The 26895-nt window shown below is 40.8% G+C and overlaps 1 protein-coding gene across 2 annotated transcripts in view; it reads left to right on the top strand.

The window, feature by feature from the left end:
* IFTAP (intraflagellar transport associated protein) overlaps nt 1-16759 on the top strand; it is a 37169-nt gene extending 20410 nt beyond the window's left edge. For both annotated transcript variants that reach the window (XM_090267579.1, XM_090267578.1), the window contains 2 exons: nt 8888-9024; nt 15428-16759. In XM_090267579.1, the coding sequence (XP_090123705.1) occupies nt 8888-9024; nt 15428-15592 (302 nt within the window). In that variant the 3' untranslated portion in view covers nt 15593-16759. The remainder of the gene's footprint in view (nt 1-8887; nt 9025-15427) is intronic.
* The last annotated feature ends 10136 nt before the right edge of the window (nt 16760-26895 follow it).

Genomic DNA, 26895 nt, shown 5'->3' with positions numbered 1-26895 from the left:
GAATGTGATTTTAGCTTTAGCAATCTCTTAAATTAACCCTTTTACCTTTTTCCATTGTTTTTCCTTAAACATATTTTCAAGTTATGTTTTTTAAAAAATCAGATCTATTTCTTTAGTTTAAAATTTGCATAAAAACATCTCTCTTGTAAGACCCCCCCCGCCCCCCCAAGAAATCAGATAACAGGTAATCTTACATTTGTGTGCAGAAGGCCATTGAGGCCTGAACCAAGTCTCAGTGGACGTGAATGAGCTAGTCAGGGCCTTCCTGGACATAAAATAATGGTAAAAGCCTAGGCTGAAAAGCAACCCTGGCTTCATATGATCTATTCCAATGACCAAGAAGACCACCAAGGCTTCACAGTTTTCATAATGCACAGTCTGGGTCACTTAAAAGGAAAAAAAAATTTAAATCGTTTGTGCCAAGGTAAATTTTAGTTTGGGCCTAATTTGTATTACACTTCAGGAATGTGAGCAGAAGGCAAATATTTATGTCAGATGGGAAATGTGACATTTTAAATAGGCAAGTTGCTTGTATAATTTTGGCAGCTGAGAGGTGTGCTGATTAGGTTCTGTTGTTATTGTTTAAGCAACAGAATTGCCTAAGGAAATGACTTGCCCATTGTTTTTCTACCACTGACCTCATCTGCTCACCTTATTTGCTTTCACAAATATTCTTCAAGATGCAGGCACATGATTCTTTCCCCGTATTTGACTTATCGTTTTGGCAGCTCAGGTGAACAGTTTCTCAGAGGATCCAACTCAGTGCACTGGTGTCGAGCTGTTGTGGTTGCCACAAAGTTTGGGGCCCTGTGCTAATTTCAATTTGAATTTGAAATAAGGTAATTAACCATCAAGATAATTACCATCATGCCCTGGCTGTTATCCAGCAATAGTACTATTTGGAATAGGCATTAGTTATGCTGAGGCCATTAAAGTAGGAAGAATCTCCTACTTTATTTAATCTCCATCTTTATTCATTTATTTTTCCTCTCAGTTGGCCCAGTCTGTTCTCTGGCTGAGTGCAATTGGATGAAGAGACTTTTTGAGGTCTAGTTCTCAGCATTACAAGGGGGGACCCCCCCAAAAAAACCCAGAATTTATTTATAAAAATTTGTGTATTTATTCTTACATGTTTAAACTTAAGTCACCTTCAAAATACTCTCCATTAGATGCAATACACCTATCGAGATGTTTTTTCCACTGCTCAAAACAGTTTTTGAACTTGTTGATTTTGATGCCTTTTTGCGTTTCTGCCGTTTTTTGTTTCACCTCTTCCATAATGGCACAACGTTTCCCTTTGAGGAGTTTTTTCATCTGAGGAAACAAAAAACAGTTGCTTGGGGTGAGATTGGGTGAATAGAGAGGATGGAGTATAGGGATCATGCTGTTTTAGGTCAGAAACTGCTAAACATTCAGAGCGGTGTGGGCAGGTGTGCTCGTAAATCACCCATGATGAAGTGGGCAAATGCATTCAAAAGGTCTTCAAAAAAAATTCACTGAGACTGAACGCAGCCTCTCACAACAACACCAGCTAGTACACGGATACAGATGGGTTCCTAGAACACTCACCTAGTGGGGAATGCTGTACTACAAGGGGCCCGCCCTCCAGAAGATAATTCCGGTTTTTTGGGTCCCCCCTCATATGCTCTCTTAGACAACTCTCTTAGTTGGTGTACTTATTCTGTGGTTGATTGTATTGGATGAGAATGGGCAACTAATTCCTGCTCACAGATTGGCAGTCTTACTTGATTTTCATTTTCAAGCTCTCTGGTGTTCCCAGTTCTAATAAAGGCATCAGTCATTTCTTATTTTTAAAAAATTCTTTCCTTATCTGTAACTTGAAGCAGCATTATGCAGCTTATTAATGACCCGGACTCTTATTCAACAAATATTTAGCAACTATGATTGGTGCCTGGAATATAATGAAGAATAAAACAGATCTGGTTGCTGTTCTCATGAAATTCATAATTTATTGGAAGAACCAGCATTGACCAGATAATCACGAATACATGATTACAAATTGTTCTAGATCTCATGAGAACATACATATAGCAGGGGAACTTAAAATGTCTGTGGGATCAGCGAAAACACTCTGAGAGCTAGAAATCTAAAGGCTGAATAACCTTGAACTAGGTGAGCGGGGCAGTGAGGCTGAGGGATGGGTAGGAGAGTATAGGAACAGCATAAGGAACAGCATTTATAAAAGACCTTAGCTAAGAGATGGCCTATTTCAGCCAACTTAGTAGTTTAGGCATTTCATTTATTTTACACTTAGACTATTAAAATCATTCTTTTATTGCCTTGAAGATCACAAAAAACACTGGGAGGGAAAAATCCTTGCTTCCAAATGTTCCTCCATCCCCGTTCCTCCAATTTTCATATGTGCGAACTTAATCCGTTGGGGTCTAGCTTGAAAGCCATGTCAACCACAAGGGCAAGCCTGCTGCCCAGGCCTCATGATTTCATGGAGAAACTTTCACTTTATTCCTGAGAAGAGAACAGAATTGGGAAAATATAATTCTGCCTATTCTCAATTCCTATGCCTATTTTTTCGCAAGGGAAAAGAAAGTCTTTGTCTAATTGGAGAGGCTGGAAAAGGAAAGCACGCATACATGGATCAGCCCTTTCATTTCCTCTTTGGGGTTCATGCTATTTGGAAGGTATATGCTCTCTCTTCTGTGTCTGTGCCACTTTTCTTATAACACACTTTAGATGGGGCCCAGGCCTGCCTTATGTACTAGTTTTTAACCTTCGAGACAAATTAGAATCACTTGAGGAGCTTTAAAAAAAAGTACCATACCTGGAGATTCTTTTTCAGTAGTTTGGGTTGTGCCTTGGGCATTGTCAAGTTTTAAAGCTCCCTGGATGTGCAGTTGAGGCTGAGAACCATCTCTATAGACAGAAGTCTGGAGGTATTAATCTTGAGCCCCTACTCTAAGAGTTCTGTGAATGTGAAGTAGTTCCCCTTATACATGACTGTGTATATGTTAACTATGCAGAATTTCTCTAAGGTGGGATAGCTCAAGGTCTAGACTTGGGAGGAAAGCTTGACAAATAAGAAGCCCATTCATGACTGTAGGAAAAGTTCCATTTTAAAATTCAGCTACATCTGTTACAAAGTTCATATTTTGGTCCCCATCTTTCTGACTCCTGTATTTATTTCTTTTTTATTTCTGTACTTGGAGGTAGGGGATATGATTTATTATCATTGTCAAATGCAAACCCCATCCATGAAGTAAGTCTTCCCTTATCTTCCCCACTTTCTCCTTGGACAACAGAAGCAGTTACCTTTCTTCTTTTGCACTTCTGCTTTTACTTATTCTGATTTTTTTCTCAAGGTTAATGTGTCTCTTGAAAACTGCCTATCATTTATACATATGCATCTATTACACATACACACGCATATATTTTCTAAAACTTTGTCTTTTTTTTTAAGTATATATTTATTGATTATGTTGTTACAGTACTTCCAATTTTTTCCCCCCTTTGCTCCTCTCTGCCTGGTACCCCCTTTCCCACCAGCAATTCCACCCTCCTTAGCTCATGCCCATGGGTCATGCATATAAGTTCTTTGGCTTCACCTTTTCCTATATTCTTCTTCTTCTTTTTTTTAATGTGTTTTATTGATTACAGTGTTACATTTGTTCCAATTTCCCTTCCCTCTGCTCCCCTCCACCCGGTGGCCCCCCTCCCTCCCCTTGTCCCCCCCTTTTAGTCCATGTCCATTGGTTGTGCATATAGTTCTTCTCAACCTCTCTATTCCATTCCCTCCTACGATGTTTCTTAATTCCTATACCATCTCCCTCCCTCTCCCCCTTCCCCTTCCCTGCTGCCCTCCCCGCAATATGCTCCCCATACCTATAGTTCTTTTCCACTCTCATTGCCTATTTAGTTTGCCTTTGTTTCAATTCCCTAGCTTCTGTTGTTGTTTCTGGTGATACAGTTTTTATTTTAGTGTTCATAGTTTTGATCCTCCTTCTTCTAAACCAGTCCCTTTAACATCTCATATAACAGTGGTTTGGATCTAATGAACTCCTTCAGTTTTATTTTGTCCTGGAAACACTTTCTCTGCCCTTCTATTCTGAATGACAGCTTCGCTGGATAAAGTATTCGTGGTTGTAGGTTTTGGATTTTCATTACTTTGAATATTTCTTGCCAGTCCCTTCTTGCCTGCAGGGTCTCCCTTGAGAAGTCAGCTGGTAGTCTAATTGGGCCCCCTTTGTACATGATTCTTTTCTTCTCTCTTGCTGCTTTTAAGATTCTCTCTTTATCTTTAACTTTTGACATTTTGATTATAATGTGTCTTGGAGTGGTTCTCCCTGGGTCCAGTTGTTTTGGAACTCTCTGTGCTTCCTGGACCTGTAAGTCTATTTTCTTCCCCAAGTTTGGGAAGTTCTGCTTTATTATATTTTCACTTAATTTTTCAATTTCTAGTTCTTCTTCTTTGCCCTCTGGCAATCCGATCATCCATATGTTGGATCTCTTATAGCTGTCCCAGAGGTTTCTGATCCTCTCATCATTTTCCTTGCTTCCCGTTTCCTCTCTCTGCACTGGTTGACTGTTTGTTCCTTCTCTATGTTCTGGTTTGTTGATTTGATCTCTGGATTTTATTTCCTCACCATCTGTCTCGTATGTGGTTTTGTTCCTTTCAGTATGAGTGTTTTTCCATTCTTTCTCATCTTTTTCCAGATCTTTTGTTAATTCTGTAAGCCACCTGATAACAATGGCCCTGAACTGAGCCTCTGACAGGTTTCTTATTTGTTCATCTGTCAGATTCTTCATCTGTTGCCTGGTGGGCTGCGCCACCGGGATTTCTATAGTTGTCTGCCTCATTTTGACAGATGCGTTTTGTTTTCTTGGGCCGGCTATAGGGGGCAGTGCCTGTGTACTCGTCACAACCCAGCGACTGGCGGCGATCCGCAACCTTTCTCGCCGGGCTGTGGCACTTTGTCGTCACTGCCCAGCGACCAGTGGCGATCCCCAACCTATTTTGCAGCGCTGTGGGGCTTTGTGTGGGGGCGGGGGTCCAAGATGGATTCCTGCAGTTATTCTGCTAGGAGACCGGGATCCATCCTCCCGCCCCTGGGCCTCACCGTTCGAGGCGATGCGGTGGCCGCCTTTCCCAGTGCCGGGGTCGCAAGCCCCCGGGGTTAGACTGCAGCTGAGACTGCTCTCCCCGCCGCTGTCCCTGGTGCTACCGCAAACAGCCCCGCCCCCTTTCGCTCTTACTTGCCCAAAGGGCGCCACTGGTTTATAACTTCATACGTTGGGCTTCTGTGTAGCTTTATTTTCTGGAATTTCTAGTTATCTTTTGTTTTGAAGTAGTTGTATTCCTCTCTAGGTGTAGAAGGAGACCGAGTGTGTCCGTCTAAGCCTCCATCTTGGCCGGAAGTCCCTATATTATTCTTAACATCCCCCCGTCTATTTTGTACCAACTGATTATGCTTCTTAGTCCCTGCACCATTTCCCCATTTCTCCCTCTCCCCCCTCCCAGCTGATAACTCTCCAACTGATCCCCATACCTATGATTCTGTTCCTATTCTGGTTTGCTTAGTTGGATTTTGTTTTTATTTTTTAGATTTAGTTGTTGATAGTTGTGAGTTTGTTGTCATTTTAGTGTTCATAGTTTTGATCTTTTTCTTAAGTAAGTCCCTTTGACATTTCATATAATAATGGCTTGGTGATGATGAACTCCTTTAGCTTCTCCTTGTTTGGGAAGCACTTATTCTGCCCTTCCATTCCAAATGATAGCTTTGCTGAATAGAGTAATCTTGGTTGTAGGTTAAAACGTTGTCTTTTAATTGGAGGTTTTAGTCTATTTACATTTAATGTAGTTGCTGATATATTTGGCTTTAAATCTATTCTCTTGCTATTTTGTTTTTTTACTTGTCCTGCCAGTTATATGTTCTTTTCTCTTGCCTATTTTGTTTTAATAAAGTATTATTATTTCATTCCCCATATTTTTGCTGGGTAGAGAATTCTAGGTTTGTAATTTTTTTCTTTTGGCATTTTAAACATGTTATTCTATTCTTTTCTGGTCTTCATTATTGAAAACTGTTGAAAAACCAGATGTCAATCTGATTGTTGTTCCTTTGGAGACAGTGTACTTTTTTCTCTCTCTCATTTGGCTGATATAATGATTTTTTTTGTCTTTGTATTTATAGTAATTTCAGTATGCTTTGGTATTGTTTTATTTGTATCACTTACATTTTAATGTTGTATTAGATTGTGATTATAGCTTTTGACTTGCTTTTATTGACTAAATACAGAAGGACAAATGGCATGAACACATCGTTTATAAGTACTGAAAATTCTTATCGTATAGTTGAGAAAGATGAGATTAAAATGTTTTCAATCAGTCTTGCTGTTTAACACCAAGATTTATGTTTTGAGAGTTGCCTTGACTCTACAATGCCCATCAGCCAAAATAGTGGTATGTAGTTAAGAGAAAACAAGGCCTTTGGTAGTTTCAGAAAGAACAATTAAGATTAAGTTTCTGAAAGCATTTCAGTTTTAGAAAGTTTTACAGACTTCAGAAATTCCTTTCCCCACCATTAATGAATACCATCATTTCCCCTCTTGAGAGAATAAGCAGATATAAATAACCCACCTATGATTATAAAATGGCTCAAAGATATGGTAGCTTTCTTCATAACTGTCTTACTAGACTATTCTCATCCATATTGGTTTTACTCTTTTATGAATCTGTCCTCTTTAGAGTTAAGGCTGTTCAGTTTTGTTCTGATTATTCTGATTTTTTTTTTGTGTGTGAAAATCTTATACCTGTAACAACGTTTAGTTTTTGAGGGTGAGGTAGACTCTTGATAGTTGCTGTTCAGTTTAAAATTTGAGATGCAGGAAATTCATTCCCGTCTCCAAGTGTCTGTTGAGAATATACTATGTATAAGGTGCTGTGTTAGGCACCAATGGTATGCATTTGTGCATTTTGCTTTTACACGGAAGAAAAAATGGCAAGGCAAGTGTGGAGGATTCTGAGTCTGAAGGAATTGTTCCCATGGCAATAGAATTTTTATGAAAGAAAACAGTCTTTGCACAATATTAGAGAGGTGAAGAGGTTTAGCAACGGAATTGCAGAGTTGACCTCCTTGGTGCATAATAATGTCAATAAGATTTTAAATAGCTCTGAAGGCAGAATTGATTTTTATCTTACACTTAAACTTGTGTTTGCACTGGCAATCAATGGGTCTGGTAGGTATTGGTTTTCACATTAAGATGTCTGAACCTTTCTCTTCTTGCCTTTGTCATTGGCAGGCCCCTAACCAGGTTTGTACCAGTCCTAAGCAGTGACATAAATAGATATATTAGAAAAGCAAATCTTTCCACCAACCTTATTGAGTTTAAAAATATTTCTTCTCTGGGTATGATATGTTTAAGTACACTTAACACTGCCTAACCATGCTAATGTGCTATTGTGGTGACATTTCTTGGCCCTGAGTTTGGATGTCTAATCTGATAGACTTAAGTAATAATTGGAATGAAAAGGCTTATTTAAAAGACGTATGTAGTGTGCCATCACAGGCTTTGCAGACAGGCTGGCCGGCCCTGCCACTTTCTGGCTGTGGTGCCTTGAGTGAGGTTACTCCCAGTGCTTAGAGCTCATTGCCTGTAAAACAGGAAATAAGAGAGCTGTTGGATTAGCTGAGTTAATAATGCATATACTATGTCAGCTCATAAGACTTGTCTGTTATTATTGTTTTTGCTAGTTAATTGGGTCATATTTTATGGTTTTAATAATTAATCATAGGGAAACTACCTTCTTCACTATGTCCCCCCCCACCAACGCTCAGTTTCTAGGCAGCCTGTGTTCTCTGTTGCTGGAGTCTTACGAATTTTGTGATTATGTTCTTTTGTGAAGGTGATACCACAGTGTTGAGAGATGTATTTCAGATAAGTTTCAGTTTTTGAATATCGAATGCTGCTCCATCATCTGCCCCTATCTGCTGCCCCTGGCAACAGCCAGGGGCTGCCTGTTGGTAATGAATCACTTCCGCCGAGCGGGTAGCGTCTTCGTTAGGATCATCAGTGAGTAGCAGGCAGCGTCGTCCTGAGCCAGCTGCAGGTTTTTGGCTAGCTCCAGCAGCCCTTCTGGTCCTGTGAATACTTAGACTGAGGAGGAAGCCTGTTGTGCTACTGTTTGTTTCTTGTCCTCCTTAAAGAAAGCTGTGGAAGAGCGTCGGTCGTCTGTGGTGCTTCTATGTACTGTCACATGTGCAAAAGCAAGGCAACACATCCCCTTGTGATGGGTTGATCAGAGAACCAAGATTGGTTATTGAATTCTTGTAATTGTGCCAAATAAGCCAGAAGGATGCTTTTGTTGTTTGCAGGTGTTGAAAATCAGACCATGCATTCTGAATATGATAGAGTAGTTCATTTTTCTGCTGCAAGTTAAAAGTTCTTTCCTTCAGGCATCGTTGTTTTTTAATGTTTTTTTTTTTGTTTTTGTTTTTGAAATATTGCTGTATCGTTATGGGATGAAATCAGTACTCCATTTCCTTTCTCTTCACCCCTCAGGAAAATGAGGCAAAAATAGCATCTTCTTGCTTTATTTTTCTATAGAGGTAGATAGAAATTGGGTTGAGAGGTGAGAGTCACGAACAAGTTACTCCCAAACAATACTTCTTCCAGACCTTTTGGATAGAATGTAACTTCACAACAATAAGATAAAAATAAATGCACTAAGGATGTCTGTTTTCCAGAAAGGGGAATCCCTTGAGTCAAGTTCCCTGAGGAGGACAGGCATCGTGAAATGGACTTACTCTACTTGAGTATATTTGCTTTATTCTTTTGACTGTGATAGATTTTACAGTGATTTAGTGCAAATGTAAACTCATCGAAAGGCTCACGTGAAATATTTTGTATCCCACAGACTGGCTGCTGCCGGGAGAAGTGGAGCAGGACATAAGCCCCCGCGAGCCTTCTTACATCCCTTCCGCGGCCCAGCCCCTGACCCCTGGAGCAAAGCCAAGGCTCCTGGTGAAAGGAGAGGACCAACAAGGGCGCGAGGTACTCCCCAGGGAATTCAGTCCCTCTCAGAGCTCCCTGGCTTTTGTAGCTCATCCTTTCAGAGAAATGCTACTAGACCTATGTGCTTTTGTATTTTTCTCCGATTTGGGAAAATTCAGAATTCTGGTTTCTTAACTGGGTCCTGCTCACTGCCATCTATCTCTAATACGTATAGTTCTTTTTAAACACACAGAACAACTCTGTCTTTGTGTGGCAACTCTTTTTGTTTCACGACGTATGCCGCGCTGCAGGCCAGTGCTACCTGGGGACAGCACAGCAGAAGGGACAGATGGTTTTCTAATCTCTCTTAATCTGAACCAGCCTTTTCCCTTTGCATTACTGTTTCTGAGGTCCTAGAAACATCCTGTAGTAGTTAAGGGAAGGCCAGGCTGCTACAGTAGAGAATCCTAACACAAATTCAGTGGCTAGAGGAGACAGAAGTTTATGTCTCTCATGCAATAGCCTGTGGAGGGCCTTTAAAGTTGGCAAGTGGCTGTGTTCCTGGGGACCGTCACGGTTCCTGCTCTGCAACCTCACTGTGCCTTAGAACATTGTCCTCCGGTGCATGTACAGGTCTGCTCCTTGTCCTACCTGCAGGGGCAGGGGATAAGGGCGTGGGGCAGCCTCTTTCCCCTGGGCTGAGGACTCCAGGCTCTAGCTCTGCTCACATTCCATCTGCAGCCACTCAATCTCATGTTCCTGTCCAGCCCCAAGGGAGGCTGGGAAATGTCATCTAGCCATTGGCTTCACCGGCAGGGCAGAATGGAATCTCTGCCACGTTTTCTCTCCCAAATACACAACTTAGACATTCTCTTTTGCCATCATTTCCGACTCTTCTACATATATTGGGTTGGCCAATTTTTTGTTTGTTTGTTTTTTATTTCCCATAAGGTGGCTCTTAGTAGTGCTTAGTTGTCTTTAACTTCATTTGAAACAATTTTGGTAGATTGCATTGTGACAGCTGTCATATCAGCATACATTAAAAAAAATCTTATCAAAATTGGTGAATTTTTGCGTAGCCATTTTAATGTTGAAGATGGAAGAAAATACACAACATTTTTGGCATGTTATGCTTTATTATTTTAAGAAAGGTAAAAATGCAACTGAAATGCAAAAAAATAAAAATATTTGTGCAGTGTATGGAGAAGGTGCTGTGACTGATCGTACGTGTCAAAAGTGGTTTGCGAAGTTTCGTGCTGGTGATTTCTCTTTGGACAATGCTCCACGGTTAAGTAGACCAGCTGAGGTTGATAGCGATCAAATCGAGACATTGAGAACAATCAACGTTATACCACATGGGAGATAACAACATACTGAAGATATTCAAATCAATAAAGTTATTGCTAAAAATGAAAAACGTGTCTTATTTTATGAAAAAAACTAAACAGACTTTTTGGTCAGTCCAATACTTGACAAACGTGCACCAGCTGAGGCTGCTGGTGGTGGGGATGTGACCGTTTTACCTTGTTTACTCTGACAAAAAACAAGATCCCGCAGGCACAGAACAGAGGTTGTTAGGGATTCTTATTACTGCTTCCTAATAAAGCCCTGATCATGTTTCTTGATTATTTAATTATTTAGGTACTAGTCTTGTCACTTGTTATGGGAGCAGTTGTTCAATCAGAAATAATCCACATATTTCCATTTTAAATGACCCCTTTTTCATACAGCTTTGCTCACTGATATCACAAACATATGTCTAGGATGCTTGTAGGCTTATGTTAAACCCCTAAATTGGTTACGAGATAAACTGGTAGGGACAGCCACTTTTTAATGTGCTTTTTGAATTATGGATTGCTTTTGTTGAGTAGGAAGAAACTAAAATTACAAGGTTATTTCTGGCAGGAATCAGTTTCTTTCAAAGACTTATGTTCTTGGCTTCCATTGTGACCGTACAAATTACTTGACCAACTAGTGGTCACTGTCATTATAGAAAATTTTTATAAAGTGGTTTTATTTGATGGGTTAAAAAAAAAAAAATAACCTGAATGGACCAATTAAAAATGTGTTTTCTTATAATTTTATCATCAGTTATATACTTATGCATTTTCCAAGAACCTTTCACTTTCTATTTGTGAATAACTGCTTCCCCTAGTTAATGTGTTAAATTTTTTTTATTAATCCTCACCCAAGGATATATTCATTGGTTTTAGAGAGAGAGGAAGAGGGAGAGAGGGAGGGAGGGAGGTAATGGGGGTAGAGAGCGGGAGAGAGACAGACAGACAGAGAGAAAGAAAGAAACATCGATGTGAGAGAGGAACATTGATTGATTGATTCATATACATGACCTGACTGGCAACCTTTTGGTGCCTGGGACCATGCTCCAGACACTGAGCCACACTGACCAGAGCAGTTAATCTGTTTTGATGAAAAGAATTCACATTAGGAGGGTGAAAAATTGTGAGTTTTTCCTCTCCACCCCAGCCCATAGAAGATGTCATAGAAGAAACTTTTGTAGTATTTTAATGGGAGATCTCCTGTTTTTCCAATTCATATTGGCACTTTATGAAACTTTTTACCTATAAAGACAGTTTATTTGCCATATTGCTTTGTAAGAGAGCCTATAGCTAAATGCTGCTATTATTGACTTCAGCATTAGTTCAGTTTTCTTTAATTTGCCTGTGTGGTACTGTGAATGAAAATGATTCCTCTTATAGCCAGTCTCTCATAGAAAAAGTCACATGAGCAATTTTAAGGAAACCAGCAGTTTTCTACTAGTGTACAAATTCTATTCCCTGAGAGGCTACAGAAAGATTTCAGTTAGATTTGAAAGTAGACATCTGAAATCCACATATTTCTCTCAGCTCCTTAGGCAAAAATAACAAGTTAATAACTTAATTCACAGCTGTTTTCTGTTTAATAGCAGGGGATTTGGCATTCCATTGCACAAATTCTTCCATTTGAAATAAATCAGAATTTGAGTTTGTAATCTTAAAACCCTGGAGTCTTTTAGCTCAGGACCCTAAAATGAACCTAACTTGAAAGAAGGGAATTCCCAAAGTATGCCACAGTAGCGATCCGCTGAAATATGTAAATAGAATTGCTATGTTACTATATTTTAAAATCTGTCTTTCTAAGGTCACAGTGGTGTCTTCTGAGTTGCACTGTGTATCTAGTTTCACTTGAATTACGTATGTGCCACTTGTCTTGGAAGTCTCTAAACTCACTCATGCATGTCTTCATAAGCTAACTTGATTCAAATGCAAAAAATGTCAGAACCAGTGCCGAATCCAGTGCTGTGCGTATAGCAGACATTGCCATGAATGTTGAATGAAGTAAACCAGAAGCCTCACCCTCTATGGGGAGTGGTTTTCTAGGATAACCAAAGGGTGAGAGTAGGGTCGTTCTTTTCTTCTCTATTGGTTCATTCTGCTCAACGTGTAAACGTGTTCAGGTGTCTCCGATCCTTAACAAAACAGAAGAAAACAAAAACAACCTTCCTGTTACTTGGGACCCTTCTTTGGCTACTGTCTATTCTTTCTCCTCTCTTTTCATCGAGACTTAGGAAACCATTAGACTTGACTCTACTAGTCTGCTGTGTTTTTCCCCCATTCCCGTTCAATGTACTGAAAAATGTCCTTGACTCCAACCACTGGAGTCTTGCTTGATTGCGCGCCTCAGCACCAGTGCGTTTCTCTAATGGTTCTTCCCCTGCCTCATTCTTACATTCACCCCACCCACCCCTCAGAGATGCCCGCTGAGCCACCGGCTCTTCTCACTGACACTCTCAGATCCATTTTCACCTATAGGACGGCCTTTTATGCTCATGTCTCCAAGGCTGTCTCTCTAGCTTCAGACTTTTGTGAGAGCTTCAGGTTCGTGCGTCTGAGTCCCTGTTGACATGTCTATCTGGATTCTGTTAGGAACCTACAGATTTTCCCTTTTCATATCCAAATCAGTCATCAAGTGCTACCGATTTTACTTTCTAATGCTTTTACATCTCTCCTAACAGAGCCCCATTCTCCTTATTTCTTGCCTGGAGTGTTTCAGCAGGCTCCTGACTAGTATCCTGTCTCCAAATCCACCTTCTGTTTAATCTTCTAAGTGACCTGTCTAGATGTGATCTCCAAGAGGGCAGGGCATCTTGCCGTTTTGTACAGGTGTATGTCTCTAGCACCTGTCTCACTGTTGGTGCTCAGTTAAAATTTGAATCAAGAAATTTATCTGAAATGGATAGATGACCAAGTACTTACCCGCTTTCAAAGTCTATTTCAGTGACTTTCATCGTCTCTCAGATAAGCAGCAGGTAAGACCTGTCCTGACCTGGTGTCATCTTTATTTGTCTCCTGCTGCTCTCTCCTTACACCTGATGCTCTGGCAACACCGAACTACTTACAGGGCCACATGTGTGAAATGCAGTATCTTATTTCCTTGGGCCTGCTCACGAGAACTCCCCTTGTCCGCGAAGCCCTTCTTCCCTCAATCTTGTTAATTAATGTTACCATTTATGGTTCTGTTTGGATATCACCTCCTCCAGGAAACAGTGCGACTTCATCTAGTGAGAGTGGCTAGTAAGAGCTGAGGCAGGTTTCCGATGTCAGGGAGGAATTTAGAGGCCTAGCGCAGTGGGCACACATGAGTATGGGAAGCCTGACACTTGGTAGACATGTGGATGCCAGTCCTTTACCCAAGTGTAAAAGGGCTTTAAGAATCCTATTAGACTGACAGGGTCTGTGAGAATTGGCTCAGGATGGGGCCTGGCCTGCAAGCCTCAGTGCGTACCGCTGAGTTGAGTTGGAGACCGCCAGGATGCTTGTATTCAGGAAATGAACATATTGTGTCCTTCAATGTGTATCTCTTCATTTGAGCTGCTCTCAGCAATATTACCCCGTTGTCACTTTGTGGTGATTTGCTTCCTGTGTACGGCTGCTCTTTTATATAGACAGTCATGGTATTGTGTGGAGCCTTGAGTACTTTTTAAATTATATGCTATGGTCTCTTCTCCCAAACAGCTATGACTTAGCTTAGTGAAAACGTCATGGTTGATTTTTGCTGGTGTTTTTGTGAGAAGATGAATCTTTATCTGAAGCAGATTAGTTTGGATTCAGATCTTGCTTCTCTTCCTTACCTGTTGTGTAGTCTTGAGCAACCTTCGGTGTTTCATAAGACGGGTTGTTTTAAAGATTACTGCTAATGCCCTCACAGTTCCTAGTACTGGGGCTGGCCCTTGATGGAACCTCATTCAGTGATGGCTTCCGTCATTACCTTTGTCAGGAAAGCACACACTTTCTATTGTAATAAAGAGGACATAAACAAGTCTCTGAAATTTGCTGTCTTGCTGGTTTTAATAAGAAAGGATGATGGATGGCTGGGTGTTTGCTTTTAACACTGCACGCCTAACTATGAGATTCAACTTGCTGAACAGACAGGCAATACCTGCTTTTCATGTTTGTGTGTGTGTTTTTTTCCCCACCTTTAATAACAGCACAGTTTCTGAGCTATACGCTTCATTTTCATGAACATTGCAAAAGCCACTCAGTGAGATCATTTTCCAGGCAAGAATATTTAAAACTGATTACAGCTTCAGGGTATTTTTTTCATTCTTGCATGAACCATAGTTTTCAATTATTTCAACGTCACCATTCATGTTATAGAGCTACTCAGAGGTGCTAGATGATTTCATTGTATCACACACCATTTGCATTTCGAGAGACTTTTTAAGGAATGATACAATGAGATTCAAGGCTTTCTCTTTTTGTTTATGGGAAAATATGCTTTTTAAAATCTATGTTCCTTTAGGAAGTCTTTAAAACATACATTATGAATAAACAGATACAAAATATTATACCTCATTGCAGTTACTCTGACTTATAGATAAATTCTGTAATATTTCAAATATTCTTGGTAGGACAAAGGGATCCTACACTTTTTAAGGTGATACTATGTGTTTTAATTCCTGCTATTATTGGCCCAGGAATTATATTATCTGAAGAAGTAAATGTATTAAGTGCAGAGTATTTTTAACTTTGAAAATCGTTTTATTGATATGCCTTTTATAGTAAATGGTAAAGGTATGTTCAAGGTTGATCAAAATCTTAAGATACATATTTTTTCATACTTTAATATAACTGTTAGTTTTTCCATATGCCCCTAGCCCTAATATTGCAAGCGATAAAAATGTAACAAATGTGTGCAAGAGAGACTTTCTGATTCTTGCCATGGGCAGAATTAGTTAATGGTATTCATTTGGAGTCAGGATGGTACAAATGGGGCATATTAAGGGGCTTAAATTAGGTCAAATTGAATAATTGATTTTATTCCTTTACTTAAAAAGAGCTTAATCAACTGGGAGAGCTAAAGTCTAAAAAAAGTTTAATTAAATACAAATAGGGAGTTTATGTTTTCATTTCATCTTCAGTTACAATGATTGTAAATGATTTCCCTCCTTTGTTACGTCATGTAGATGCTTGGGGATGAAGTTCAGCCCTTCCGACTTGATGACGAATTTGATTATGATGCTGTGATGCTAACCCCCAAGTTCACTCCTGCAGAGATCGATGCCATCAAAGAACTCTCCCAGCAGAAGCAAGAGGACTTTGACACAGACTCGGAGGAGCCCCGTGACTGATTCACCAAGACATCCTCCTGTTTTTTATTTTGTTCTTATTCAAGCAACAATAGAATAAAAGATAGAGCGTCTGTAATCCCCTTTGTGGAAGTTTATGTGTGCATTGATTTATCAGAGTTATTTCTCTGTAGGGAGATGCTCCTAACAAGACCACAGAGATCTCTCCCCTCACAGAGTTCCCCTCTGTCGTGTTGATGTGACAGCCTGTGGCTGGTAGGGGCCGATGGAAGTGGCAAACAGGGACAGGAAGCAACAGCTATTGAAGGGTTTGTTTTGATGAGAGCGCTGCACCTGGGTAACGTGGGGTATTGAAACAAAGATTGGAGACACCATCCACCTCTTTGGGGGCGAAGGACAGTCGCACAGGCAAAACACATTGAACACATACAGAAGAATTAATTATGTGGAGAGGTTGCTGGTCCCACATGGTATGAATCTGAATGCCAAGAGGTTCGGCTTCTAGGATTGATCGGGAAAGGTTTTACTGGAAAAGAGGGCATCTGAGAATTGATTATATGTCATATATTAAATTCTTGTACTTTATTACCAGTGTGATGATAGTTACGAAGTACAAGTAATGATCTCCATCTGCAGAAGCTTAAAATATAATCTGAAAAGGCAAGACATAGGTGAAACAACTAGAGAATGTAAAAACATTTAATGAAGTGCTAATTGTGTAGCGTTCCCGTAATGTGTTAGGGAGAGGAGGCAAGCACAGACGAAGGGGGACTAGTATGGACGCAGCAATTTTTATTATTGAAGGAATCAGTAACAAATCCAATACACTTAGTCTTGATGAGGTTTCACAGTCCTGTGCTTGTGTACGTGTGTGTTGTGTGTATATATGTATTTATAAAAATGGCCATTTATATTCCTTACAACAGAATGCTCATTACAGTGGAGTCAGGTGGTTTCTATATCTATTTTTCTTCAGTCAACCAACTTCCATAGAACACCCTTTGTGTGCCAAGTCTAAGGGGAGGATAGAAGTACATTAGACAAGGTCTGATTTTGTGGGGAAGACATGTATTTATACAAATAATTACTGCAGATCTACGCTGTTCAATAGAATAGCTGCTAGCTGCATGTGGCTACTGAGCACTTGAAATGTAGCTCGTGTGACAGAGGAACTGATTTTTAAATGTCAATTATATTTTAATTTAAAGTCATCATCGTCATCATCATCGGCAGCCATCCGTCTCGAGAGACGATGGTGTAGCTTCTTAAGAGTCTATCTGCACCGCCGAGAATGGTTGTGCAGTCCGACTCGGGAGTGACACGGTATCTGTCTCCTCCCGTGTTGAATCGACATCTTGCGATGACGCTGGAGTGTCCTCTCCAGTGAAGCTGAAGCTACAGAGCCTGGGCAGGGTGATATGGAGGGTCTGCTGTTGCCCATGCAGCAGACCCCCCCTCTCTTCGCAGCTGAAGGATCCAAGGGAAAGACGGAGTCAATACAGCTTGGCTTCAGGTGCGCCGCAGGAGTTGCCGGTGTTGACTACAACGTCAAACCGCCTTAGGGACTCCGGCTCCGGATTTTCTGTCGGGGTTTACTCCCTTAGCCTTTCCCCTGAAGAGGTATGCCGCAAGGCAGCGGAGGTTTTTTGGAATCAGAGTTTTCCTTCTCTTAATTTAAAGTAAAAAGCTGATATTTGATGCAGTTATTATAAAACTTTCAAGTACATTTGGAACAACTTGGGTATGTGCATCTATACTTTTTCAGCTGTAAATTTTATAACTTCTAAATACAGATCAATTTTTTTTGATGGCAACTTAATGTCTAAATTTAAAATATACTACAAATGTGAAATACACATAGGATTTCAAAGGATTAGCATGAAAAACTGTAGAATATCTTGTTATATTTTTGTATTAATTACATGTTAAATGATAATATTTTGGCTATACCTGATTAAATAAAATGTATTATTAAAATTCACCAGTTTCTTTTTACCTTATAAATGGGGCTCCTGGAACATTTACAGTTCTACATGTGGCTTGTGCATTTTTCCTTGCAGCTCTGCAGGGGAGGGTAATCTGTGTTGTGAGAGTTGTCTGTATTGAGAGCTGGGGCAAAGCAAGTTGGGGTGATTTAATCATGCCCTGGAGAGCTGGGGAGTCTTCACAGAGGAGGTGGCAGTTGAGCTTGATCAAGAGGAAATCGCAAGTTTTTGATTTCAAATGATTAGAATAGCTTGTCTGGGGAGATGCTAGGAGCCTGCATTAAAGCAGTGTAGGTGGAGTGGAGGGCATGGATTTGATTAGAGATTTGGATGTAGAGCTAGCGAGGTTGTTGATTGATGCAATGTGGGAATGAGGGAGCAATTGGGAGGCTGAGAAGATTTTCACATGCAATCTACATAACACACCGACTTGAGACAACCATGTTGTGAGACAGTTGTTCACAGGACCAAAAAGACATTCTGACTCAATATATACGCAGCATTTTGGTATTGTAAATAAAGAAAAGACTTCACCATTTTAAAGACATTTCAATTTTATGGGCTTAAATAGTTTTCTAATAGAAGAAACAAAGGTATCTTTCTAAGTGTTTAAAAAGAATGATACTTTAGTCTCATATTTCATTAACTAGGCTGTGTAGGTGGTAAGGGAATGTCACCATAGAGCATTCTATCTGTAGAGTCTGTGCACTGTGTTTTGGTTTCATTCCTTTCGGCAATTTTTGATTCCTGCATTATTTGGGGCAATTGTGCATTACAGCAAAAGTGACACTGGAAAATGGGTCCCTTAAAGCCTTTCAATGAAATAGTTTTGTCTCAGTTGTACCGTTACTCTTGCCCTAACTAGCAGCTACTCCTCCATGACTTTTAGCTTTATGGATCCCTTGAATCGATGTAAATGGCGTGTTTTACGTTGGCTGGCAAACCCTAACCAAGTGCCCCTGGCAGAAGCCTGTGCTTACATTGATGGATGATGCTTACACAGATTAGGCAGAGCCTTCACAGGTAAGATTAGCGCAGGGTAGAAGGTAAGGAGATGCACCTGTATGTACACACTGAAGTGGAAGGGAAGAACATGAACACATTTAAAGTATCTTGAAATAATCTGGTATTTGCAACACAAACTAGCTTGAAGGAAGATTTCAAGCCTGTCACACCCATCCTAGCTTGTTCATGGTGGTGGTACGCTGAGCAATCTCAGACACAGGAAAAATAGTGACCTGGTATTGAATTTCCTTGATTCCTTCATCAGGAATCCCGCACCCCGCAAGAATGAGGTGACTGTATGGTCAAATTAAAGTATGAAAAAGATGAAGAAAAAATTTCATTTAATTTGCTTGTTTCTTGAGAGTTGACAGTAAATGCATACACTAGCCAAGGAAAGGATATGAAAGAGGCAGTCTTCCTGACTTTTCTAGAAAAGTATTTCCCAGGACTAGGAAGAGAAATGTATCCCTGACCATGGCCCGTCCAGCCCTTAGATAATACGGCCACTGCTTACCTCTCTAATTTTACCCCTTCCTCATTTTATGCTGTGTTCTGACCAGTTTGTATTTGTTGTCGTTTTTCAAATACTCCACCTCGTTTCCACCGCAGGGCCTTGACTCTCACTCTCCTTTGTACCCGGTCTTCCGTGGTCTTCAGTGGCTGGATCCTTCTCGTCGTTCAGGCCCCAGGTGAAAATATCTCCCCCGAGCCTCCCTCTGAACACCTATTTAATCCCTTTTTCACAAACTTTCTCCCTAGCCACTGTGCACCCCACTGCCCTACCGATCTTATTATCTGACTCATTAGAACGTTAAGTGGCAGGAGGGCATGCACCAAGCCTGCCTCTTCGTTGCTGCATCTCCCAACACCCAAATAAAGTGCCTGGGATGAGGTAAGTGTTCAATAAATATTTACTGAAAGAATCAAACCAGAAGTATAAGCTTATTAGTTTGAAGAACACGGGGTTCCATTTCATCAGTTCAAGTTGGTTGGATATATATATTGGGCACTTTTTATATTATTCAGGGCATAGGTTAAGTTCTTACTCCCTAAATGGGAGTAAGAGGGCTGATGCAAATTTGGGAAGACTGATTGGATAGAGCTGTTCCATGTTCAACATGTTCTTTCTTTCCCTGATAATACTCCCGTGGAGAATGGCAAGAATCTGGATTCACATGGGAACTTTATCCACTTGTCAACTGCTCTTTTGAAACCTTGCCGTGACTTCTTACATTAAAAATCCTACTCCAGGAGTAAGTCACGTGGCACGACGCTGATACTGATATCGCTAACATTCTGCATTAAAAAATATGGACTGATGACTAACGGAAAAGTGCGAAGGAAAAAGAAAACCAGACCTGTAGAGTGAGGTAGGAAGAAGAAAAATTCCATTTTGGTCACTCCCTGTAAAACAGAATCCTTGATCCATTCACTCAAAAATGTTAATGCTCGTAAGTCATCAAACTTTAGGGTAGGTTTAAAGTCACATTCCCCTGTGTTCTTTATGTTTCTATTTATCCTGAGAGCACTGTCAGCCGTGAGGGTTTTAAACAGAGGAGGGACGTGAACCGTTTTACATTTGAGGGGAGACTGGTGGACAGAGGGCAGGGCTGCACTGTATTGGGGTGGGGGTCATGCTGCATGGAGGGGTGTGCAGGGCTGCAATGTGAAGGACCCTTTTATTGTTTTCTCCTCCGGAAGTCTCTATGATGTCATCATCCCTAGTATTCTGAAAATGTAGGGCATGTGTCGGCCCAGGTCTATTTTCGCCCTTTGTACTGGGCTCTTCGTAGCCATTTAGTCTGCAAACCGATACCCTTCAATTCCAGGAAATTGCCTTAAATTATTTCTTAAGCGACTTCCTTCCTTTTATTTTCTCTTTTCTTGCCTTCCAGAATGTTCCCTTTTTGGATGTGGAACGTCTTCGATTGCTCCTGTAGTGTTTTTATACTCACGTCTCTCCTGCTTTTCCCTCTTTTTGCTCTTTTCTGAGATTTTTCGCAACTTTATCTTCCACGTTTTTATCGCAATGTGTCATTTTCTTTTTTAAATTTTAGTTTATTTTTAAAACCACAGAACAGTAAAGCCATTTTCATGGGGTGGGGGGTGGGGCAGAGGCGGAAGACAAGCACCAGAAAAACACACCCTTCTCTGCCAGAGCTGCATCCGGACAAGACAAAAGGCGAAGACAGTGTCTTGTCCTTGCTAGTGCTGAGCACAGTGCCTCCTGATGGTAATAAGCATTCGTGTTTCCCATGTTCAATGAATGAGCAAAGGAAGGGCAGTGAGATGTCAAGAGACCTTTGCATATCGACCCTGCTGTGGAAAGCCTCGGATGTGACCATGGGATAGCTAGGCGAGCTCCAGGACCCCTGACTCAGGCTGCGTTGGGGTGCTGGGTCTCTGGCTGGGTTGCCTCAAAAGCAGATCCTTTTCTCCCTGATGTTCCTGGTGCTGTTTATGGCACCACATTGGTTGGCAGAGTCTGTTCTCTTTGCCTCTGCACTATCTTTTGATTCCAAGCTCTCCTCTGTACCTCCCTCGCCATTGCTCAACCCTTCGTTTTTACTTATTTCCTCCTGGGAGACTTCTTACTTCCCCGTTAGTCCCCAGATGCCTCTATTCTCTCAGTTCTAGCTTGTTTTACACATTAATTTCATACTGATCTTCACGGTGCTATCTTGTTTCAAAACTACCACTAGCTGCTCACTGTCTATTGACTTTTTAAAAACTTCTCAATTTAGCATTCAAGGCTCTATTCCCATGGACGCCATGATACAGACAAAACTGACTACATGCGGCTCTGAATGTTGCTATCCACCTTCATGCTTTTCTTCTTATTGTTCCTTCTTTTTGGATGATCACCCTTCATTTCTGTCCAATAAATGTCTATTCACCCTTTAAGATGTAGCACTGGGGTCACCTCCTCCATGAAGCCTTTCTGATTCTCCCAGCCAGCTGTAACATCATCTTCTCCAGAACCTCGCTACCATTTTGTAACCCTGCTGGTACTCGTCCCGTTCTGCCGTGACCAGAGTTGTTCGTTGATGTGTTTTCCCATCCAACCCCAAGGGCGAACACCAAGTCTCGTTCATTCTTACCACTTTAATGAAGCGCTGTCTCTTGCACATGGTTGTCCTCATTACTGACTTCATTTATTTATGAAATCCAGGTGGCGTGCCACAAAAATAGATGATATTCACATGTTTGTACTCAACTTATTTATCTAGTGTCTGGTTTCTTTTTTTATAGTTTATTATAGAAACAAATGATGTCATGATTTATTAGCCTGTTGGATTTATGGTAAAGAAAATAATGCAAAATGTCTCCAGAAGTTGCACCAGAATGATTTATTTAGTTAATCCAGAAAAAGTAATTCTATCCAGTACAAAAGTGGGAGGTAAAAAGACCCAGCAACATAATTCTCATGTAAATAAGTTTTGCAGGGAGGAATACAGAAATACATTTTAGTACCAAAATAATGGCAGGTCAGTAATAAAAGTTATGCCACATGATATATAATTATAATATTTTTCATGTTTGTAAAAACTGTACTGTCTTTCTGGAGAGGTTTTGGGTGGAGTTGGTTCCACTTCAGATGGTAGTAGATTATCTCCCTTCTGTGCACTTAGAATATTGACATCTATGTTAAGATAAAAAAGTAAATCCAATAACTCTCCAAATTGTATTAACATTGGTTATATTCTCAGGAGAGCTTAACATCAATTTTAGCTTAGATTTAAAAGTAGTTTCAAAAGATGGCTCATGTGCAGGTGGCAGTACTGGCATTTGAAGTAATTAGGGTGCTTAACAAGCAGGCAAAACAAATACTTTTCCCTTCAAAAGTATTTGAATTATATACAGATTGGGGCTTAAAAAAACATGGTATCAGATATCTTTGCAAAATTGATTTTCTAAATCCTTTGGGTTTAATTGTGTTAGTGTCTCAGACTTGTAGAGGACTTAGCTTTGGAAAATAAAGGTCAGTTGGTTCCGGAAGAGACTTTAGTTCCTGAAGAATACTTTATACCTTTCTCTAAATGTTTTGGTTATAGTATCATTCTGTTATTGATGCATTGATGATTCTAAAGAGTTTTGACGAATAGATATATTTTATATGTATATATGAATATATTTGTATTGTTTTTCAATGAATCCAACTTATTTCCAAATTGAGTAAGTTTTATAGATTAGTTAGTCTTTTTGTTTTGTTGAAATTGAGTTTGCTAACATTTCTCAGGGGTAAGAAGTTGCAGCATTTGTCTTTGTTCAACTCCCTTTGCTTTCATTGTTCTGGCCTATGGGCTTTGCCCGTAGCATCTGTATCTGTCTTCCCCCATCCACAAGAGATGCATGCTGGTTGTTGTTTATGTTTAAACAGCTGAACACCTGGCCGCTCACATGCAGGTGCACAGAACCCTGGAGAATGGATTTTAATTCAAGACAAAGAGGAGATGATATGCATGTTGTTGCGGATGAGGGCTAGGTGTTGGACTTGAGATTCTTCTGTGTTCAAAAAACAATAGGAACATATGTGTCCCTTACATGTCAGAGACTGTGTAAAATGTTAGTCGTACTATTTCTGGAATTTTTTTTTACTTATATAATGTCTTCTGCGTTCGTTAGCACGAACGAGCCCATTATGTCTTATTTAATTATTGCCCCCAATTTGCAAAGATCACAGAGTTTTCTGTAGTGGGTACCCAAAGTGATCACTTCTCACTGTGCTGAAGTTAAGTTTTCATGCGCTTATATCAGTAAATAACCAGTCCAATGCCTTCACAATACTTCAGAATGAGACATCAAAATGAAAAAATACATTTTGTGAAAAATGTGCTTTCATGTTCATTTTCCCAAAATCTGACAGTCACGACATCTTAAACCATAGCTGACCAACATAGAAACTATTAAGAACATACTAAATTCAGTATCACATGTTCAGCATAATCTTAGATGAGACAGGAGAGAAGGGACAAAATACTTCCCAACATCACAGAGAGGCAACTTTGACACAGGAATGAGAAGTCAATGTACTATCCCGGAGAACCCAGTGGTGACTTGGTGACGTACTAGCTACACTCATTGCTTCAAATAGAGTATCGACCTTTAATAGCGAAGAAGAGAAGTCAATAAACTTTCTTTATACTTTCTAGAAGTTGAGCTCAATGTTCTTTTGGGAAGAGATGGCTCATCTCGATGAAGGAGCACCAATAGGAAATAGCTGTATATGTCTGCATTTCCTTGCTTATCCCACACCCCTGTTAGACACTTTGCTACACCACAGATGGCACATACTCATCTTGCGGTGGTGAAGGGTTGACATCAAAGGCAAAGAAACCCTTGAAATCTCCCTCTCTCAGCCCACAAGAGCAGCGTCTCTCTATCACAGCGATGAAGGCCAATGATAACAGGGGCATTCCCACCACTGCAGTCTGTTGTGGGCAGCTGACAGTTAACACAGGTGGGCGTAAGGTGCTGCCCTGCTTTTGAAGGTTGTCTGTTGAAGGGGAATGCTGCCTCTCTGGGATCAGTGCCCTGCTTTGGTCCGTGAAGCTGCTTCTGAGAAGTAACCAGGTGGTGCATACCTGCCCAGAAAATCAGAAGTGGCTGTCAAAAGACGCCCCACCCCCTCTAATATTCAAAAGCTGCCAGGCAAGGCAGTGAGCCTTGGCAACGGGCTGTTTGAGGGGGTCACCCTGATTTTTTTTTCCAGAGGTCAAATTAGATTTCTGAGCAGTTAGCTCATCTTCTTCCTCCCATAAGCTACGTGGATGGAGGCCGAGTCTGTTCAACTTGGGTTGTGCACAGCTAAATAAAGTGCATGAGAAGAAAAGCAAGTGTTAACTGGGTCTGCCATTCACTAAGCAAACATCATTTCATTTAAATTACACTGTGTTATTTTATTTTGACCCACAACCAAATGGAACTCATTGTAATACATTTTCACTTACAAGATAGTTGGCTCATTAATACAACCCCAGGAAAGAGACAAGGGTAAACAATGAAACTCCCACACATTAACACCATAATGTACTACAATATTTTTTCCTTCTTTTCATCAAAATTCTCCATGTAATTAAATCCCGAGTAAATCAGCAAACAAATCCCTCAGTGTCTTTTATTGCCCCTTGTTTGAACTGAATTAGTTATTTTTCATATTGCTGAGGAGCAGCTAAGCACAAACTTCTGCACAGTGTTGAAAGGTTTCCTATTGACAATAACTATTTATCAAGTGCTTATGATATGCAAAGCACCAGCACTCTGGAGTTCCAGTAGTGAGCAAGGCAGATCATATGTCATTGACAAAAGCTGTGATGCACAGCAATCTGGATGAAGAAAAAGAGAACATTTGGGTGGTAAGGGTGAAACCGATGAAGGACATTACAGGTAAACTGAGACTGGAATGGTAAGATGGAGCTAGGCTTGCAATGATCTGGAGAAAGAGTCTCCCTGGGTGAGCCAAGAGCTGGGTTAAAGACCCAAGGTGGGAACAAGCTTGGTAACCAGAGGAACATACAGAAAGCCTGTGGCCAGAGTGCAATGAGGGAAAGCAAATGTTGACAATCAGATGAATGAATTGACAGACTGTATGACATTGTCGGCCATGGTCGGGACTTAGATTCTAATCTCAGTGCTATGGGAAGCTTTTATTATTTTTTTTTTAAGTCTTTGATGTGCTTCGTACTTTAAGAGATCAACTGTGCTTGATGGGGTTGAGTTGGGTCAAGAGAAGAAGCAGGAAGACCAGCTAAGGCTGGTGGTAGGTGATGGTGGCTTGGCTTGGGTGTCAACGGTGAGGTGGAGGCAAGTGGGTGGATTCAGACCCTTTCATGGAAGTGAAGTTGATGAGACTTAGTGAGGGCATAGGTATGGGGAAGGTTCGCGATGAAGGGACAGCGGCTGAATCCTAGGTTTTTGCTTTCCAGGTTATTCTTCCAATCTCCACGGGTTAAAGCCAGGATAAAGAAAAAAATGAGTTGAAAAGGGGTGGAGATTTGTCTGGAACTTCCAAACATAGCACTCTATGATATTATAGAAGGTTTGATTCTCAATTAAATATCATTTTCTCTCACTCGGATATGGTACTTCTCAAGCCACATGCTGTCTTCCCTCTTTTCAAGTGAGAAACCCTGTGGATTATTTAACAATACTATCACTTTGCAGCAACCCAGCTTCAATCTCCCCCATCTCAGCGTTTGAGAGAGGTCGTAAGTCAATGATCGGTGTTGCCTGATAAACACCTGGAACTGACTTGGAAAGGGGTTAGGGCAGTACCACTCCGTGTGGGCTGTGTTGCCGTGTGGTTCCATGAGCTGTTTATGAGCCGTTTGTTACAGGTTTGTGCCAGGGGACGTTTGGAAGTGAGGAGTAAACATTTAGTAACTTTTACAGCAATTTGAAATGGCTGTGACGTCCAAGGAGCATTTCCTTTTATTATATTTTAATAACTAATTGGGAATTTAAACAAACAAAAAGCAAAACTGGTTTTCCACCCCAAATAATTTGATTAGCATTTGCTGAGCACAGTAGGCGATGCCCATTGCCTTTCCAAGGGAGGAAAGTTCAGGGTGACATACACGCCGGGTGCAATGCACTGGGGGGCAGCTGGTTCTTGCCCTTCCTTCTCTTGCTCCTTCCAGTCACAAGCACGTTGTGAGGAGTCCAGGACTCTCCTCATGTGTGTAACCTCTGTGGGTACCTGAAAAGTGTAAACAAGAAGCTATGGGAGGAATTACAAACTTACATTACGGGGAAGCGTGAAACGGAGCTTGAATAGACTATTGCAAATCCGTGTGTAGAGAGGGCCAATCTGATCTACGTGGCCTTTCAAGGAATGTTCTGTAAGCTCCTCCCAGTGGGCGATTTGAAATTGGCTTGGCCACTTCAGAAAGCCATGCACTTTGGAGTTGGAAGACACTTCTGAGACTGTTCAGTTTCATTTCCTCTTTTTACAGAGGAGGAAACTGATATCCTGAGGGTCTCCTTTGAGAAGAAAAAGTCCCGTGGGATCCAGAAGCCAAGGGGAGAGGGCACTCGCTAATCTTTCCCACCATGAACTGAGCCGGCGTGGTGCGTGGTTTTCACAGGGCTCATTTTTCAGCATTGTGATTTCGATGAACTTTCTTCACAAATCCACATCTCTGTGAAATAGGAGCTTGTGAACCCATTTTTTGCCTCTTGTTTTGACATAGACCCGAGTTCTGTTCCGCTGTACATTTGGGCCGGAAAAATACAATGGCGTGCTCTCCCAGCTCAGTGGGCCCATCTGTCATCAGGATTCTGTGGCAAGGAAACTTCATGCGGCGCCTTTCACAAGGAAACCAAGCCACAGACATGACTTCTCTGCACCCCTCT

This window comes from Furipterus horrens, unplaced genomic scaffold (genome assembly GCF_987537825.1).
Source record: "Furipterus horrens unplaced genomic scaffold, mFurHor1.1.pri manual_scaffold_2, whole genome shotgun sequence".
Lineage (NCBI taxonomy): Eukaryota > Metazoa > Chordata > Mammalia > Chiroptera > Furipteridae > Furipterus > Furipterus horrens.
Note: the sequence above shows the minus strand (reverse complement) of the source record. Positions and strands in the feature narration are given on the sequence as shown.